The following is a 17,770-nucleotide window of genomic DNA, read 5'->3' as shown; positions in this document are numbered from 1 at the left end:
TCTCCCCTCCCTGTGGGGTGCCCACCTGCCCTCACTCACCCACAGGCATGAGTCTGGGCTTTGGCTGCCCTCCACAGGCCCCCCCCAGCCCCGCTGTGACACCATGGTGCAGGTTCTGATCTGCGGCCGCGTTCTGGTTCCACTGTTGCCAGGGGCAGAACCCGAGTGCTCAGGCTTTCTATGTCTGCTCTGCTTGGTATGTGAGTGACTCCCACCCAGCCACCAAGCAGCTCCATGAGGCTGAAGCTTGTGGCAGACATGCTGTGGCTCCTCTGGCTACTGAGTAAGTGTCTGCCTCCTGGGGCCGCCTCAGAGCCTGGGGCCGGGGATGGAAGGAAGCATGAAGCCCCTGTGCTGCTGCTTCCAACCCCCTGTCTCTCACAAGACCACTCCACCAGGCCCACAGGCCATGCCAGCTGTCAGTTCTGCTCACCTGGGAGCGGCTGGAGGCTCTTGGAGGGGTCATAGGGTGGGGGACAGACAGGAACGTAAAGGTAGGAGGGGAGGTGGCCCAGCTGAAGACAAAGGAGAGAAGGAAGGAGATGGAGGGATGTCCCCTTGGAGGGGCACAGGCCCATAGCGTGGTGCAGGGAGCAGCTCACAGAGATGCACAGAGGAGCCAGTGCCATTGCAGGTGCCTCTAGAGGCTCTGGGGCTTTTGAGGGAGGGAGAAAAGTCCACTGAGAAAAAACCCACCCAAAAACCCCAAAACCAAAACCAAGCCAAAAATCAAAATACATTCCCCCAGTCCAAACCAAACAAAGTTCACAACAAAACACAACTTCTAAATTTTTTCTATTTTTATTTTCTTCTTTCTTTTTTATTCATTTTCACCTTTTTCACTCCTGGGGCTCCTGGTTTCCCCAGAGCCCTGCAAGCAGGGACGATGGAGGGAGACCTCAAGCCGTCACCTGAGGTCCTCATCCCAGAACCCTGCTCTGTGCCAGCAGACAGGAGTGGGCAAGCTTGCCAGCTGCTCCTTCATTTCCACCCACCACTTGCCCACGTTAGGGGCTGTAAAGCACAGGCTGTCCCAGGTCTTTCTCCCCTAGGTCTGCTGACTTTGCCGACAGCTGCTGTTGCTCCACCGGTGCCTCCCATTCCGGGCAGTCCGCTGTCGGACACGGAGTACCAGCAATTCTTTGCGAGGCTGCAGCCACTCTGGGAGGCAAACATGTTCTGCCTGCTGCGCCAGGCGTACGGCTGCCTCAGTCCCACCATTCTGCAGCTGGACCAGGAGGAGAACCACGGCCAAATCCCCAGTGGTAAGGACATCCCTCCACCTCCACGGGCAGCGAAGGGCGTGGCCCCAGCTGGAGCAGGGCCAGCTGTTTCTCTGCCCCATAATGCTGCAAGATTGCGGGAGGGGTTGTTCTGGGGTCTCTAGCCCAAAGTCCAGCTGGGAGCAGACACCCCCAGAACAAGAGCACACCGGCTTTGTGCAGGAGTGCTTTTGCAGCCTCTGTGGGCATCCCTTCCTGTGCTGCACCACTTTCCTGGAGAAAAAAAGCTTTTCCCAATGGCCAGTCCTAACCTCCTAAGCAGGCCACAGTTTTCTGGGGCTCACTGCAGCTCTTCATCTCTTACCAGCTCCTTCCAACTTGATCTGGGCATTAATGCAGAAGCTTGGCTCGTGGGTTCTCATAGGTCTTTAAGAAAACTTGAGATGATAAGCTGCCTTTTTAAGTGTTTAACATTTCAGGAGCCAAGAAACATCCTGGTTCAGAAAGCACCATAGCAACAGCACCCTTCAAATCTCCGCAGTCATATTTTCCCTGCACCCCTGCATCAGAGAATTTAAGTGGCATAATTATATCTGTGCAGCTGAAAAACTTGGTACTACTTCTGTTGTATTTTTCTTCAGAGGAAAAAAAATAGGAACAATTTTCTCATAAAAAATACGTCTTTATATTTAGATATGAACGTCAATGAGCTGAATGATCAGCCAACAGTGCTTATTTGGACTGCAGCTTGAGGGCAACTATTTCTTGCTGGCTTCTGCAGCTGTGTCAGGGGAACGAGTGCCACCCCTCAACACCAGACCCAGGGATGGGGCCCAGGCTCCTCACTCACTTGTGGGCACCTGCAATCCAATATGTCGTGGTGCTGGGTGCACCCAGGGTCTGTCTCTAGTTCCTCTCCTGCTGGTGCCCAACTCCTCAGCACTGTTACTTGCCATATCCAGCCACACTCCCACTGTTCCTTCCTTTGGAGACACAGGTGGCAAGGGCAGAAGCATCTGGAAATGCCAGGAGATTGGGACAGTTTTACAGGTTGCCTTTTTTACCTTCTTTTTCTCCATCCCTCAGCCTAACGGACCCATCCAGAAGACTTTATTCCCCTTTTTGTTATCTTTTTTACAGTTGTGGGGCTATTTTGGCACATTTCAGTCAGGTTGAGAGGCCAATCTGTCATGGCAGAGCACGTGCCCTCCCATGTTTAGCCTCTGCTGTCCTCACAGAGCTATGGTAGTGCTGTCTACATCCAGATGTTCACAAGCATCAATTGTGAGTCTTTGGGTGCTGAAGAAGGCAGTTACCTTGTGTTTTAAACAAAGGATAGGGGTTGATCTGGAGTGTTCCCTACAAGTTAGACACTTTTCTGGGCTGGAATCCTGGTGGAGACCTGAAATTCTATTTTTGATGGTTCAGGTGCATGCTCAGCACAAGAAGTGTGTGTATAGGATAAAGGATGGCGCATGAGCAACAAATAGTAGAGTAGTGCAATTCCACTGCTGACCTCCTCCCTCTCAGGCAGCACTTGTCCTGTGCACACAGGGCTGCCTGTGCCAGCCAGGCCATGCATTCCTAGAGTGGAGGGAGCAGAAGATCACCCCCCTCCCCAATTTTCTGCTCTCCTGCATGCCTTTGCTTTCCTGGAATTGCTGCAGGAAGAGGTGCAGCTTTGGGGTCAGTGTGTCAGCAGTGCTGGTCAAGACCGCAGTATGTGTGTGTGTACAGGTGCAGGCTTTTCCAGCAGCATCCTGGCCCTATGGACTTTCGTCCATCCCCTGCAAGGCTGGAATCAATGTCAAACTATATTGCCCTGAAGGCATTGTCTCCTCTGGAGAAGGTTGCCCAGAGAAGCTGTGGCTGCCCCAGTCGTAGAAGTGTTCAAGGCCAGGTTGGATTGGTTTTTGAGCAACCTGGTCTGGTGGAAGGTGTCCTTGCCCACAGCAGAGAGGTTGGGACTAGATGATCTTTAAGGTCCCTTCCTACCCAAAGCATTCCATGATTCTCTGGTGCTCCCAGGCCCAGGCTGATTATCTTTTGAACCTATCACATCACTACTTTCCTTTTCTCTTTTTTTTAAAACCTGTAAGGATTAATAACAGAATCATTCAGATCCTGGAAATAGGAAGTTTGGGTCTCTGTCATGGGGTAGATAACTGTGATAAAAAAAAGACAGAAGAATGAACTGAAACCCTCAGAAGGAGGGAAAGGGAATGTGGCACCTGGGACTGGGAGCTGTAACACCACTCCATTACTGTGATCTCCACACGGGGGCAGACAGACTTTCCCTGCATCCACAAGTTGCCGCCTCAGAGGTCCCGATCTCTTGGTGCACACAGGTCAAGGCAGATGCCAAAACCTGTGGCCTGCCCCCATCCCACATCTCTCTCTCCAGGGCCAGTCTGCACTGATTTTCCAGAGGTGCTGCAGTTTCAGACCTTCTGCCAGTTCGCCCAGTACCGTTGCCTCAAACAGCAGTTCTACGTCAAGGTGGGGAGTGGGATTTGGGACAGAGGGGCTGGGGAAATGGAAAGGGTGAGGAGGAAGAGAAAATGACATAACGAGTTTCATGTTTCTCCCTCTTCCCCTCTCTCAGCGAGTCCCATGTTCGACTTGGTCTCCAAAAGATGTCATCCCGTCGAAGCAATCTCACACTGTGAACTCCGTGACAGTGGGCAGAAGCTCCTCTGCCAGAGAAGGTATGGCTGCACCAAGCTGTGCTGGGCACTCTGCTCGCCTGTTCATCTCCTGTAACTACTCTTCCACCCCCAGCACCTTTCTGGCTGGCCTCAGAAAGGTGCCCTCAGCCGCTCCATCCCTCTGTCTCCCCAGCTCACAAGCAGGCTTCTCCCTCGCCTGCTCACGTCGAAAGGCTTCAGAACCACTCTCACGCGCACCCGGGTCAGAAACCACTGTCAACAAAGCCCCCCACAGCCACATCAAAGGTGACCACGCCCTCACAGAAGAGCACGACAACTGCACACCCACCAACTGTGCTTGTTCCGGCTACCACTGCCACCTCGCCCCTCAGGGTGGAATCCTCTGAAGACCAAAGCCTGAAGAACAGCATCTGGCAGCTGATCCATTCGGCCCTTTCCTTGGATGCATCCCTGGACGCCAAGGACTCTTCTTGGAACTTCACCAAGTCAGGTCCAGAAATCACATCAGAACAGGAAATTCCCCCCCGAGGCAGGTGAGGGGAAGACTGCTCTTTCTGGGTGCCTGTGCAGGACTGTCCTTGTACACACTGGCTGGCAGCCCCGCAGCATTCACGCCCCTGCTTGGAGCAGGTGGTGAGTGTGGGCAGGCTTTCTGGAGCAAGCTGTCCCATCCAGAGAAGGAATGTACCTGGGGAGCCCCTCAGGCACCCCCAGCTCTGGCACAGAGTGAGCGGGAAAAAGGTGATCCAGCACTGCTCTTGCCTGAAAATGTCACTGGCCTTGCATCCTGAGCAAAGTGAGTTTAGTCTGGGCCTTAGCTGCAGGCAAGGCTTTGTTTCCCCACACTGTGGCCATCTGCAGTATGCAATCACCTCTGCACTTATCCTCCTCCCAGCACGTCTCCCAGGAGTACAGGTGATGTGCAGAAACAGATTCCTTGTGAACACAGGTCCTTGGGATGTGTCTCACTGTGCTCCTTGCTCTCTGTGTGCAACATGAAGCAGATATTTCTTAAAACAGTTTGAGCTGAGGAACCCTTGGAAGAGTGCTCTGTCATCTCCCAAGTGAAGTAAAAGCAGCCCTGTGCTGGGAAACAGAGCTGGGAGCACAAAGCTGTGCTCCTGGCTGTGCAGGACCTATGCTTCTCCTTGAGCATGTGAAGCTCTGTGCACTCTGGATCTGTGCACAGCTCTTCCTCGGGGGCTTCTGGTTCCCCATTACGGTTTTGGGAGCAGCTACACGGCAGTTCAGCACAGGGCCATGTGACAGTCCAGCTTGCTGCAGTCCTTTTACACACACTTCTCAGTTCCTCTGGCCTGTAGGAGCTTGTCGAGCATGTTGAGCTCTTCTCAGTTGCTCTGCCAGTATCCATTTATCTCTGTTCTCAGGTAGCTGGAACTGGTGAACCCACACAGAAAAGACCTGCAAAAGGATCATATTCTTTCACTCAAACTTACTTTTTGATCCTTTACTACTTTGTGGCTGAGGGCCACTTGCTTTGACTGAGAGGCAAAGACTATTTGGCTTACCAAAATGAAAAAAAAAAAAAAGCTCTCTAGATGTGGTTTTCATGGAGAAGTCATTTTGGTTTCACTCTGTTGCTGGCCAGTGATGTTCCTGTTAGCACACAGATTTTGTGCATGATTGCACATCTGTGGTTTCTCTTAAACACAGAGCATACTACCACTACTGTTCAGCCAGACATTCCTCTTCTGCATGTAAAAATGAGTTGCATCATGTTGTTAAAGCCATAACTGCTCTCTTGCAAGGCTATAACATGTCATCCTCCTCCCTAATATTGTAGGAAGCTTTTACTGCCTGGAAACATTTTTTTTCTGGTGTATGTACTCTAAACTGTGTTTCATTGAGGATGTGCTCGTTTTCCCTGCTTCTGAAACTGAGCCTTGCTCTGATTTAATTCTATTGGGATTATTGAGGGACTGCTGTGATTGCAGATGACACTTGCTATTCTGCTGCAGAGTTTCTCAAAGACACTAATGCTGACTGTGTGTCTGTAACCTGGCAGCCGAGCCCCATCAATCATGCTAAGCAAAGCTTAAACTCAAGTGGGGATAAAAAGGCGAGATAGACCGTGCCTGTCGGCTTTGCTGCTCACCACATCCTGCCTCCTCTCAAAGGGACTTCAAAGCATGACCTAAAAAAGGGGTAAAATGCTTTGGGGCGTTTCCATTCCAGCAGAGGAGCAGTGCCAGGTGGGACTGGTCATTGCAGACAGGGGCCATTCAGTGACTGGACTGACACAAGGTGTGCTGGGTGGTGCTTTCCTAATACTTGATGAAGTTAACTGTGACCTTTAGAGAGAGACAGGGCAATGGTAATAATGTAACAAGAATCCGCAGCACACTTCTGTGGTCTTTCTGTTAACAGTGAATCATTATTGAGGGGAAACGTCAATTATTGCACTTGTTTTCTACTTCTAGTCCTTATTGTGTTTTCTGCCTTATTTCCCATTATTTCCTCTTCTTAGAGTTACCTACATACCAAAATTCAGTCTTGCAATAAGATAAAAAGACCTCTGTAGCTCTTACATTATAAAACCTGTGCAACTCTTATTTTTTGTGGCAATTTTCGGTGGCCCTTTAAAACATCCCCATGCTCCAGCTCTTTGTGCAGAGCCCTGTGATGGGTTTCAACAGTTGGGTGCATAGAAGGACATCAACCTCCCTTCCCTACTTTTCTGTTTGCACACAAGAATTGTATTTGCCCTTTTTCCCAGGGCTTCCCACTGTTGTGTTGTTTGTCAGCTACAACCCCTACACCCCTTTCAGCATCACAGCTGTCCCAGATGCAGACCTTAGTCTGCTGGTATTCTCGCATGGATGCTCACTTGTGGTTCATGTGAGCCCAGCTTTCCCAACAAAGCTGTTCCAACCCCTCTCAGAATCCCAGAATCACAGAATAGTTAGGGTTGGAAAGGACATCTGCCAAGGCAGGGTCACCTAGAGCAGGTTACACAGGAATGTCTCCAAGTGGGTTTTGAACAGCTCCAGAGAGGAAGACTCCATGACCTCCCTGAGCAGCCGGTTCCAGTGCTGTGCCACCCTCAATGTAAAGAAATTCTTCCTCGTGTTGAGGTGGAACTTCTTGTGTTTTAGTTCACAGCCATTACTCCTTGTCCTGTCCCTGGGCGTGACTGAAAAGAGTCTGGCACCATCTCCTTGGCACCCACCTTTGAAATATTTATGTGCACTGATAAGATGCATACACTCCTGGTGACTCGGCCTCTTCCTCCTCCTCATGCTTTACTGCTCCAAACAGTCCTTGTGGTGTTTATGTACCTCAAACCCAGAGGCTTTCATTCTAAGGCCAAACTCTTTGTTAAAAATATCATCCCCAGAAAAAATACTCTTTTTGAATTATTGTCACCCATAGCCAGCGTTGGCATGCAGGCGAAGATCTCTTTACTCTTTCTGAAGTCATGAAGAATGGCTTTCTCCTTAATGGTTTTACTTTCCTGCAGCACCCCCCACATAAATCAGAAGTTACCAAGTGCTGGAAAGCTGCTGTTTGCTCCTTATCTTCTTTTCTGCTAGCTTCAGGTTCTCACTCCACCTCAGCCAGCCGGTATCGGGGAGGCTCAGCAGCTGAAAGTTAATGGCTCAAGTCCTTGTCATTACACTAGTGAGAGCGGTGGATGCTGTTCACCAGCACTCTTCAGAGATACAGCTAAAGCAGGCTCTGTATGTGTCATTCCACATCTTGAGATGCTAAAGTATGATAAGCTTTTATCTGAAGTTTTCTCTTTTTGCCTTGGAGCAATTATTGATCTCAGCTCACAGTTTCTTCTTAATTCTGGGGGGGAGTTTTCACATTCCCTTTGAATCATTGCCTCACGGTACCTGTTAGGCTTTTTCGAGGACAGTGGCTAGGACAAAAACATGCATAAATACTAAGCTGGGGTGGGATTTGCATTAGGAAATCACTTTAGGTAGATCCATCCCTTTCCCTGCAGCGTGGGTGAAACGTCTGTACATCCACAAACAGCTCAGCAGCATGTCAACAAGCATAGGGGACCCGCAGTAGTGCTGTGATATCACCCAGAGGTGGTAAATCAGCTCATAAATTTGCAAACATTAGGCCAGAAAACTTCACAGCAGCGATGGCGAGCAGAGATGGAGCAGGAAAAGGATGTGACAGAGAGTGCAACACTATTTCTTGGTAACCTCAGACTGATGGCACAACTCAGTTTTCCAGGAAGGTGATCTATTTTAACCTTCAGGCCTAGAAATTGCTCTGATCACGCACCTTGGCCTTCCTGCTCAGCACAGGATGTGAAGCCATGTCTGGTGAGCTCTGGAGGAAAAAAACAGTATCATGTGTCTGAGCTACAGACCCTTCTCCTAAGAGAAGTTCGGGATATGTTTTTGAAGTCTGAACTGCGGAGAAACCACCCCATCAGCTGCTCTCAATCTAAATACCCTTTGTGTCAGAGACATGAAGCTAATTTCTGGTTTGAATGGATCTTGCCCCAAATTCTAGTCACCAAAAGTCATTACTCTCCCATCTGCTGACAAGAACAGCTTTCCAGCTGATGTCCTCCTTGGTAAAAGTGCTGTCTGGCTGAGTGGCCACCCACTAGTGCCTTCACTCAGCTAAGTGAGGCTCTTTTAGCCTCTTGCTGTAGGTGAAAGTTTTCCAGGCCTTAGGAAATCTCATCTTCATGACATTCCTTGAGGTTCTCCACCACTTTTTTATTTTTTTAATGCTAATCTGAAGGTCTCCAAGAAGTTTCAAATATTCTCAGGAAAATTTGTCCATACAGGTTAGCCCAAGCATGGATTTTAAGAGCATTTTAACATAAGCATCTGCTGCTCCTCTTACTTTTTGTCAGATCAAAGTTTGTTTATTTAACACTGGTTTTGTTTCCAGACACAAGAGGAAAATATTTAATTGAGCATTTTTACCTCTTCTGTATCATTGATATGATTGAAGCCAACCATCCCTGTCTAGTAACAGTTCTGTACCATGCCTACAAATTCCATGGTTCCTAATATTCTTATTGGTCTTATCCCATTATCCTTAAACTTTCTACTTTTAGCTACCCATGTCAGTTTGAATGAACAGTTAATTAATTCATGGTTAACAGACTTTTCCCTTTCTATCAAATGCATTGGCTCAAGCAGGAGGGAAGCTTAGTGAGTGGCATCCTCCAGACCCAAATGGAGCTGCCCCACAGTCAACACTCACCAGACCTCTACAAACATCTCCTCATTGCCCTCAGATTGACAAAACTAGGCAGCAGCTGCTGCAGGAGCCCTGGGAAAGTCCTTCAAGCTGTACCCTGTGTCCAGTCCCTCTCACATGATCCCAAATGAACACACACACACACACCCCCATAGCCTCTGTGTTATACAGGCATGTACAGACTCTGCAGATACCCCCATTCCTCTGTGCAGTTTAGCCAAGAACCCAAGGTTTCTTTGGCAAGGGTTCTTTTTTTGCTATGTTTTGAGATTGTTTTCCCCTCTTTCCGTTTCTAATTGAAGGTGCATTGACTTCCTCCTTCCCTTTCTCTGTCAGCCTTTTAGCCCTGCAGAATGACGAGGCAGTGCTGGTCCTGTGCTATGCAGTGCTGGAGGGAAACTGTCTCTCGTCAATGCTCGCCATGGCCTGGAAGGAGATGGAAAAAAGAGTCTTTGGGTTCGGAGATTCGGTAAAGACCCCGATATCCACCTTTGACCCCCACAGTGTGCAGGGGTCCCTGATCATCTCAGGTGTCACCTCCCGAGAGAAGATGACCTGGGTGACCAGGGAGGCAAGCTCCAAGCCAGGGATATGGGAGCTCCTCAGTCTCTTCTTTTGGGAGCTTCTTAGTCTCCTTTTTCCCCCCCAACCCTCCTAGGTGTGTGACAACCGTGGGCGGCACCACATGGACCTGTGCCCTGACTGCGCTTTCTGCTCGCTGAAGATGGAGCAGTGCCAGGACATCAGAACCCTGAGCCGTGTTCCCTGCGACACAGGTGACTTCTTCACCTACATCAACCCTCAGATCTCAGCCCAGTACCAGGATGCAGAAAAGCAGGTACCAAGTGAGCTCTGTGTCCTGCTGGTCTCTGAGGAGGAGCCTGGACTGGGAAGTGGGGAAGGGAAGGAAGAAGCATGTCTCACTTTATCCCACTCTTGTGCAGACCAGATTCTCGGATACCCTGGAGGACTATGACTTGGATTTTTTCAAAGGGCTGAGGTCAGAGTACTGGTGCAGCCGGATGGCCACCCATGGCTGCAAGGACCCAAGTGTGATGCTCTGGCTGGAGGCAGAGTATGCTGCCTTCCAAAAGGGAGGTACACCAAACAAGGTGGGTGACCATCAGTGGATGTTCCCACCTCTCATTCTCTTCTTCTTTCTCTGACCTTCATTCCCATCTCCCCAGATATGTGACTCCAGTGGAGTTCAGCACCCCAGCTACTGCACGTTCAAGAGCCACCAGTGCCTCCAGAAGAGCATCCAAAACCAGAGGGTGAGAAGCAGCTGCACTGCCTTTTTGCACAGCCAGTTCCTCCATGACTGGGCCCTCCACAGCCAGCCTTAAGTCTCTGTGGAATTCACTGTCCCCCTACTTGTCCTTCCAGGAGGACAGAATTGGATCTGTTTGGGGGGTGATAAATAATGACCCAAACGCAACTGGCATGTCGTAGATGGGCGGGATTTGCACAGATGCTGTAAGGGATGGAAGCAGAGGCAGCTATAATGTGGAGAAAAACGAGCTGTGGGAAGCCTTCCACCCATCAGGGTATCCCTGTAGGGGAGGATCTCTCCCATCTACTGGGTGCTTCCAAGGTGGCGACAAAAACCAAAATCACCATAGCGGGACAGAGGACTAGCCTATATCTTAGGAAACACGCAGCTCAGCTATTAGCTGAACAGCTTTCCAGCTGGTTCTCCCTCCTCCCCTCTGGTGCCCCCTTCATCCCAGCCTCCAAATGCTGTCCACCGTGGAGGTCCTCCTTCCTTGTGGAAAGGATGGGCAGCGGCACCCTTCCTATGAACTGAAGTTCTCCTTGCAGGTGACTCGCGTTGAATGCAAGAGTAACGAGACCTACCAGGTGCTGAGTGAGAAGGAGGGAGATGAGGAGGTGCAGCAGTGGCATGAGAGGTTCCTCAGCCTTGCCAAGAAGCAGTCAGAAAATCATTAAAGTTTGAAAACACCTTCAAGGAAACCAAGTTCAACCTCTGACCAAATACCACCATGCCCACTAAACCATGTCCTGTAGTGCCATGTCTACTTGTTTTTTTTACTCTTCCAGGGATCGTGATTCCACCACTTCCCTGGGGAGCCTGTTCCAATGCCTGACCACCCTTTCAGCGCATAAATTTTTTCTTAATATCCAATCTGAACCTTTCCCAGTGTAACCTGAGGCCATCACTTTTTGTCTGGGATAAGAGACCAATCCCCACTTCACTACAATCTCTTTCAGGTAGCTGTAGGTTTCCTCAGGCCCTATTTTTCTCCAAGCTAAACAACCACAGCTCCCCCACCCACTCCAGGTCCTTCACAGGCTTTGTTGCCCTTCTCAGGACATGCTCCAGCACCTCAATGTCTTTCTTGAAGTGAGGGACCCAGAACTGGACACAGCACTCAAGGTGTGGCCCCACCAGTGCCAAGTACAGAGGGACAATCACTTCCCTGGTTCTGCTGGCCATGCAATTTCTGATGAAAGCCAGGATGCCACTGGCCTCCTTGGCCACCTGGGCACACTGCTGGCTCATATTCAGCAACTGTTGACCAGCACCCCAAGGTCATTTTCTGCTGGACAGCTTTCCAGCCACTCTTTCCCAAGCCCGTAGCACTGCATGGGGTTGTTGTGACCCGAGCACAGGACCTGGCACTTGGACTTGTTGAATCTCTTAGAATTGGCCTTGGTCCATCAGTCCAGCCTGTCCAGATCCCTCTGCGGAACCTTCCTACCCTCCAGCAGATCAACACTCCCATCTAACTTGGTGGAGTGGACTTATTGAGGGTGCCCTAGTCCAAATTATTGGTAAAGATACTAAACCGGACTGGCACCAACACTGATCCCTGGGGAACCCCACCGGTGACTGGCTGCTAGCTGGATGTAACTCCATTCACCACCACTCTCTGGGCTCAGCCATCCTGCCAGTTTTTAACCCAGGAAAGAGTGCACCTGTCCAAGCCATGGGCTGCCAGCTCCTCCAGGAGAATGTTGTGGGGAACTGTGTCAAAAGCTTTACTAAAGTCCAGGTAGGCAACATCCACAGCCTTTCCCTCATCCGCTGCGAGTTTCACCTGGTTATAAAAGGACATCAGATTGGTCAAGCAGGACCTGCCTTTTGTAAACCCCTGTTGCCTGGGCCTGATCCCCCAGTTATCCTGCACATGTCCTGTAATTGCACTCAAGGTAATCTCTTCCATAACCTTCTCCAGCACTGAGGTCAGACTGAACGAGGGGAGCCTCACTGTGGCAGCTGCTGGAATTGGAAATATTTCCTCTTGGAAATATTTTCTCCAGCCAAAGGAACAGCTGAGCACTGGAAAAGGCATTTCTTGCATCCTTCCCCCATACATAGTTTCCTGTACCAATCCTCCAAATGATGAGTCTTATTTTGTGAAGAGCCTGTTTGATTTTACAAACTTCATTTGTTCCCTTCTTTACAATGCCACTGCTCTATTACACCTCTCAGTGACCCCTGTTGTGCCCAAGATGGATCCTCATGCCATCCTGCTCCACACCCTGATGTTCCTTTCTTATGCAGCCCATGTGTCCCCTGAGCACGAAGACACAGCATGGCCTTGTCCCCTCCCAGGACACAGGAGGAAGCAAAGCCAGGGACCCTCCAGGTCCCAAATGTAGCATGTGAGGAAGAAGCTTTTGTGTGCAGCTGGTTTATTTCTAAAGTTTAGGGGTTTATTTGGCTTGTGTCATCCAACCCTCCACGCAGAAAATTAATTCAAATTAATTTTGGGGAGGGGAGGGGAAGGAGGGCAAAAAAGCCTTATTTAAACCAGGCCAATACAAAGAGAAGGAGATCCACTCTGCAGGCAACAAGCTGACTTGGGTCTGTGAGAGCAATCCCTGAGGCAGGGAAAGGGATGGGGACCTGCTCTGACCTGTAGGGCTCTGGGAAGGGGAACAAATCTGCCCAGAGCCAGAGGATGTTCAAGGGACCAGATCTGACTGTGACCCCTAGAGAAGATGGTGCCTTTGTTGAGGAGGGGCTGGAGGGGCACAGAAGCACTTCAGAGCAGAACAGAGTAACTAATTTCCTTTGCAGAAAAGGCCAAGGAAGGTTAATCACAGCTGGGCTTTGTAAAGAAAAGGAGATTGCACAGAAGCAGGTAGGGGAGGCTGGGGCCCCCTTCCATCAATACTGGGCTAGGAAAGGGAGCAGGATGCAGACTCCTCGGGGAACGTATGGCTGGTCCAAACTGCTTCTTGGGGTATGGGGGCTGGACTGAGCTCTGCCTAGCCAGAGGGAAACTCCTGAAGCCAAGATTGCTTCCCAGCCCTTGTTCTTCCCCTTACCTTCCTCCCATCCTCATTGTTGTGCAGGTTCATGAGTGCTTGGCTGGAGGAGACACCATGGCTCCTCTCTGGGTTGACCACAAAGACTTGAGAGAAGGCAATCCCATAAGACAGGTTGTCAGAGCAGCCTGACCCCTGGAAACCTGCTGAGGGAAAGCAGCCATGAGATGAAGGAGAAGCCCTGAGAAGATCTCCCAAAGGGTTGTGGAGAAGGGATGTGTCCCCTTCCCTGGAGACAGTCTCTCCCATAGATCTTTCCCTCTGCCACCGGCTTCCTGCCACAGCCTTCTCCTTCACCTTCAGGGCTGACTCCTCGGATCTTGTGGTCACAGCCACACTTCTCCAGCTCCCTGCAGCTGCAGGCACAAGTCACAGCAAAAGCAATGCCAGCAGCAGAGATGGCATGGATGAAACCAGCCTCCTGTGTGCCTGCAGCAGGGCAAGAAACTGTACCAGTCTGCGGGGGACAAAGGCACTGATGGGACGTGGTGTTCGAAAAGAGGTTGTGAGTGCACACAGGAAGGATGCATTCAGATGGAGACTGCTTGGGAGAAATACATGGCAGGGTGTTCACCCAGTGCAGCTGTTCCCAAGGCCAGGAGCCAGTAATAGAAGTGGCTCTGTGTCAGGATTGATGGCAGGGTAAGGGAGAAGATCCGCCAATCTGCATAGCTGGTGCCCAGAATGGTCCAGATGGGACCAAAATGCCAAATCTGGCCAAATGGGCAGTAAGTTTAGCCAGAATGTTAATATGTGTGAAAGCACATGCATTTGGTTCAGTTTACTCTCTGTTGACAGACATGTTGGCATGTGGAGGAAGGCACTGGCCACTCTGAGGATGGGTCCAGTGTGACCCTTGCACCCTAGCCCAGGAAAGGCTGATGTGTCAAGGAGACCCTATAGGCATACCAGAGGGACCCCATGCCAACCCTGCCTGTGTCACCTGCCCCTCACTGACCTTGGATGGCCATCTTGCCAAAGGCCTGCAGCCCCTGCAGGGTGGAGCAATTCCAGCGGCGAGAGTGAAACTGCTGTTGGCACTCCTGGACAGCCAGCTCCACACCTCGCTTCACTGCATCCATGGCTTCCACCTGCCACTGGCAAATGAGGAGCTGCTTTTCTACCAACCCCATCAGACCATCACAGCCCTTGGGGTCCCGGAGGGACACCTGCAGGGAGGTCTGCTTGGCCAGGTACCTGTGGGGCAGGGGAGAGATTCAGTTTCAGGTGTGCCAGAGCCAGGGACATATGTCTGCAGGACTAGCCCTCTGTAGCCTTATTTTAGAGCAGAAATGTTGCAGGGCAGGGGAAGTGCCTCCTCTTGTCTGTGCTGAATTGGACATTCCTCATCCCCATCCTGGTCTGCATCTCTTCAGCTTTACCATCCCCCCCCATCCATGCTCCCAGAGATGCCCCTTCTAATGTGCTGCCTTTTGGCTGCCCAAATTCCTTCTTCCACCCTTCTATCACCCCATTTTCTTTGAAGGCAGCACCTGCCTAGGTGACTTTCCAACTCAGACAGTACAAGTGCAAAGCATACTCACAGCCAGGTCACGGCAGTGACGTGCTACATGGGGATCTGCACTGCATACAGGCACACCACCTCCATCCTGTCCACGGCAAAGCTCCACCACCTTCAGTCACGGTGCAATAGCCACCTCAGTTCCCTCTTGTGGCCTCCCATGGCCTCTGCCTGATAGTTGGTTTCCCAGCAGCTCCAGCCCAGCACTGCAAAGCAGGGACAGCCCCTGACCATGGGCTGCCCTGGTGTGCCTGCCAGCATCAGAGACCCAATAGCCTGCAGAAATCTCCTGGGCTGGCCCCGAGAGACTGTCCACACCAGTGCTGTTCTGTACTTACAGCTTGGGCAGCGTGGTGGGAGAGCTGTGAACTGGGGCTTCAGGGTGGGCATCCACCACAGGGAGCTCACACTGATGAGAAGAGGATCAGTGTCAGACCCTCGGCCTCTGCCATCCTGTCAGCAGGTGATGTGGTTGCCTTCCTCCACAGTCCACTCACTTCATCAGCAGGAAGCAGCCCAAGATCCAGTAAGCAGCAGACAGAGCCTTCTACACGAGAAGAACCTGGCAGCATCGAGCAACTGTTGCTAGACCCATCAGGTCATCACTGTTTTTAGGAGACAGAGAGTCTCCCTGCAGCAACAGCTCTTGGAATCAGAGATGGGAAGACCTACTGCCTTTCTCATCCTCAGCCACTGTTCTTGAGGACACTCCCTCATCTGCCTCCTCCAGGCTGGAGATTCTTCTTTTCTACCCTGCAGCCCGCATAGCTACGGCAAACAGACACAGCCAGGCTTCTCCCTGGCTCTCTTAACTCTTTCCCTGGCAGGTCTCCCTTTCCCCCCTCATTTTCTTCCCCAAGGACAGTCCTTGCCCTTCTCATAATGGGCTGGCTGCCCCTTTTCTCAACAGGTAGCCCTTTCCTAAGATCCTCTGGGAGCCCAGGAAAATGTGAGTTGTGTGACCAGGGAGCTGAAATGTCCTGGAACAAAAGCCTGCCATTCCCCCAGCCAGCCTGGGAAGTGCCAGCTGTCTCCACCACCCTGGAAAGTAAAACTCCTCATACAGCCCACAGATTTCTGCTTTTCCTGTCTGAATCATTCAGAAAGTGAAGCAGGGCTGCTCTGGCCCTGCTGTGGTTCTTCCATAAAGGGACTCACCTCTTTACTGTGTTTTTCCACATTTTCCTATACAAAGAGATCTCAAGAGTACTGGGGTTTACCACGCACCCTTTCAAACCCGAGCAGCCCCTCTCCTTTAGCATGTATTCCACCTTTCTCCTTGCCTTCTAAGCTTCCTGCATCCCTGCTTCTGTTGGGTCCTTGCTCCTGGTTTCTGGAGTCAGCACTGCGGGGCGGTAGGCATGTTGGGATCTGCAGCATCAGGGTGTAACCTCCAACACACACCCCAGTAATCTGGTCTTACCTGCTGCTCACTCAGCAGTGAGGAAACGCCGGGGGTTGTGCTGCTCTTCCCCACAAGCTGAGCCTCCAGGAGACAGCGAGGGGAAGAGGTGTGAGCCCACCTGGGCGAGGGGAGACAGAGTTCCCGGGCCGATACACCGAGACCCAGTGAGGTGAGTGAACCCGGCTCGGTGAGGGGTGCTGTGGGCCTCGAGGGCTCACTGGCTCACGGACTAGGCTAAATGCCACTGTGTCCTCCTGACACATGGAAAAGCCAAGACTCCGAGGCTCAGCCAGGTGTGTGCATGTGTCAGGGGGTGCGAGGGCTGCAGGGGACAGGGAAGTTCCCGTGGAGGGTGTCAGAGACTCCTTCGGCAAAGGACACACCCCCCACCCCAGTATATCTGCAAACCTTTATCAGTGGCAGCGCCTCGACGGGAACTAAAGAGACACAAAAAGCTGTGAGAACAAAGATCCCAGCAACTAGGAAGTGAGAATGGCAGTCTGGTTAAAAAAGAGAGGCACTGAAAGAGGCAGAATGAGATCAGTGGTTCGAGTGATATTGTACCCTCCAAGGATTTACGAGGAACAGGAACATTTATCCCTTGGTGTGTCACTCCCTGAATGAGGAGTCAGCAACAGCAGGCAGGGAGTGCGAAAGTCAAACACCAGCAGGTGGAGGAGCCGAGGCAAGGGCTGCAGAGAAAGAGGGATCCCACCAGCACGGCACCACCTTCTTGGGGTAGCTGTTTCTGGGGAAGGATAACAGTAAGATTAGGAGTATCGCTGCTCGTGTCTTCTTCCAGGTGTGCTGAGACTGACAAAGCAGAAATAGGACTTGAAGCAACATTTTGCCAGATGGGCTCTGCAGAAGGTCAGCTCCCTTCCCAGCTACATGTGGCAGTGCCAGGTCACAGATCTCCTGGTAAATCAGCCCTTCTACTTTATTAGCACTCTGCTCTCTGTAGCCTCAAAAATCAGGGACTGACGTTTGTGGCAAACATGCCTTTGTTTGCCACAGGCACCAACATTTCTTCAGAGCTCAGTTCTTTCTGTGACCTTGCCACATGCCAGCAGTGCACAGCCGAGCACCCAGGCAGGACTTCAACCCCAAAGCACCCGAGCCCATGAGAGTGACAGGATTCCAAGTCTTTGTGGTGGCTAGCAAATAATCAACTTTGCTCTCACTTCCTGTATTTCACTTCTACCTCCTGTTTAGCAATATTTTGGGAAAGGGGATATTTCAATTTTCCCTTGTCAATCCTGGGGGTGGCTGACTTAGCAAGATAAGCAAGAATTAGGCACTATGACCCAGGGCAGGTCTCCTCAGTTGCAATGACACCTGGGTGCTGCTTCTTTCCTGACTACATTTGCTGTTATAGGATGTGGTTTAGCTTATCAGCCATAGATAACAAAGTTCATGCTTTGTGGCCAGGCAGAAATGCATCAGG

General features: G+C 51.0%; 2 protein-coding genes across 2 annotated transcripts; one reads left to right on the top strand and one right to left on the bottom strand.

Annotated features, from left to right (window-relative positions):
* The first annotated feature begins 234 nt into the window (after window positions 1–234).
* On the top strand, window positions 235–11,047 carry ACRBP (acrosin binding protein). The gene is made up of 10 exons (XM_050333422.1): window positions 235–283; window positions 1,053–1,265; window positions 3,628–3,722; window positions 3,829–3,931; window positions 4,065–4,425; window positions 9,434–9,566; window positions 9,756–9,935; window positions 10,042–10,209; window positions 10,285–10,371; window positions 10,919–11,047. The coding sequence occupies exons 1-10, from the start codon at window positions 235–237 to the stop codon at window positions 11,045–11,047; spliced, it is 1,518 nt and encodes a 505-aa protein (XP_050189379.1).
* Window positions 11,048–11,997: 950 nt separating this feature from the next.
* LOC126648431 (protein Wnt-4a-like) lies at window positions 11,998–15,005 on the bottom strand. The gene is given in 5 exon segments (XM_050331356.1): window positions 11,998–12,159; window positions 13,397–13,539; window positions 13,694–13,825; window positions 14,355–14,593; window positions 14,941–15,005. Coding segments are annotated over 5 exon segments (741 nt in total).
* Between the last annotated feature and the right edge of the window lie 2,765 nt (window positions 15,006–17,770).

The sequence above is a fragment of the Myiozetetes cayanensis genome, unplaced genomic scaffold, assembly GCF_022539395.1.
Source record: "Myiozetetes cayanensis isolate MyiCay16 unplaced genomic scaffold, myiCay2020 scf5-8, whole genome shotgun sequence".
In the NCBI taxonomy this organism is placed as follows: Eukaryota; Metazoa; Chordata; class Aves; order Passeriformes; family Tyrannidae; genus Myiozetetes; species Myiozetetes cayanensis.
The sequence above is the reverse complement of the archived record's forward strand: the minus strand, read 5'-3'. Positions and strand labels throughout refer to the sequence as shown.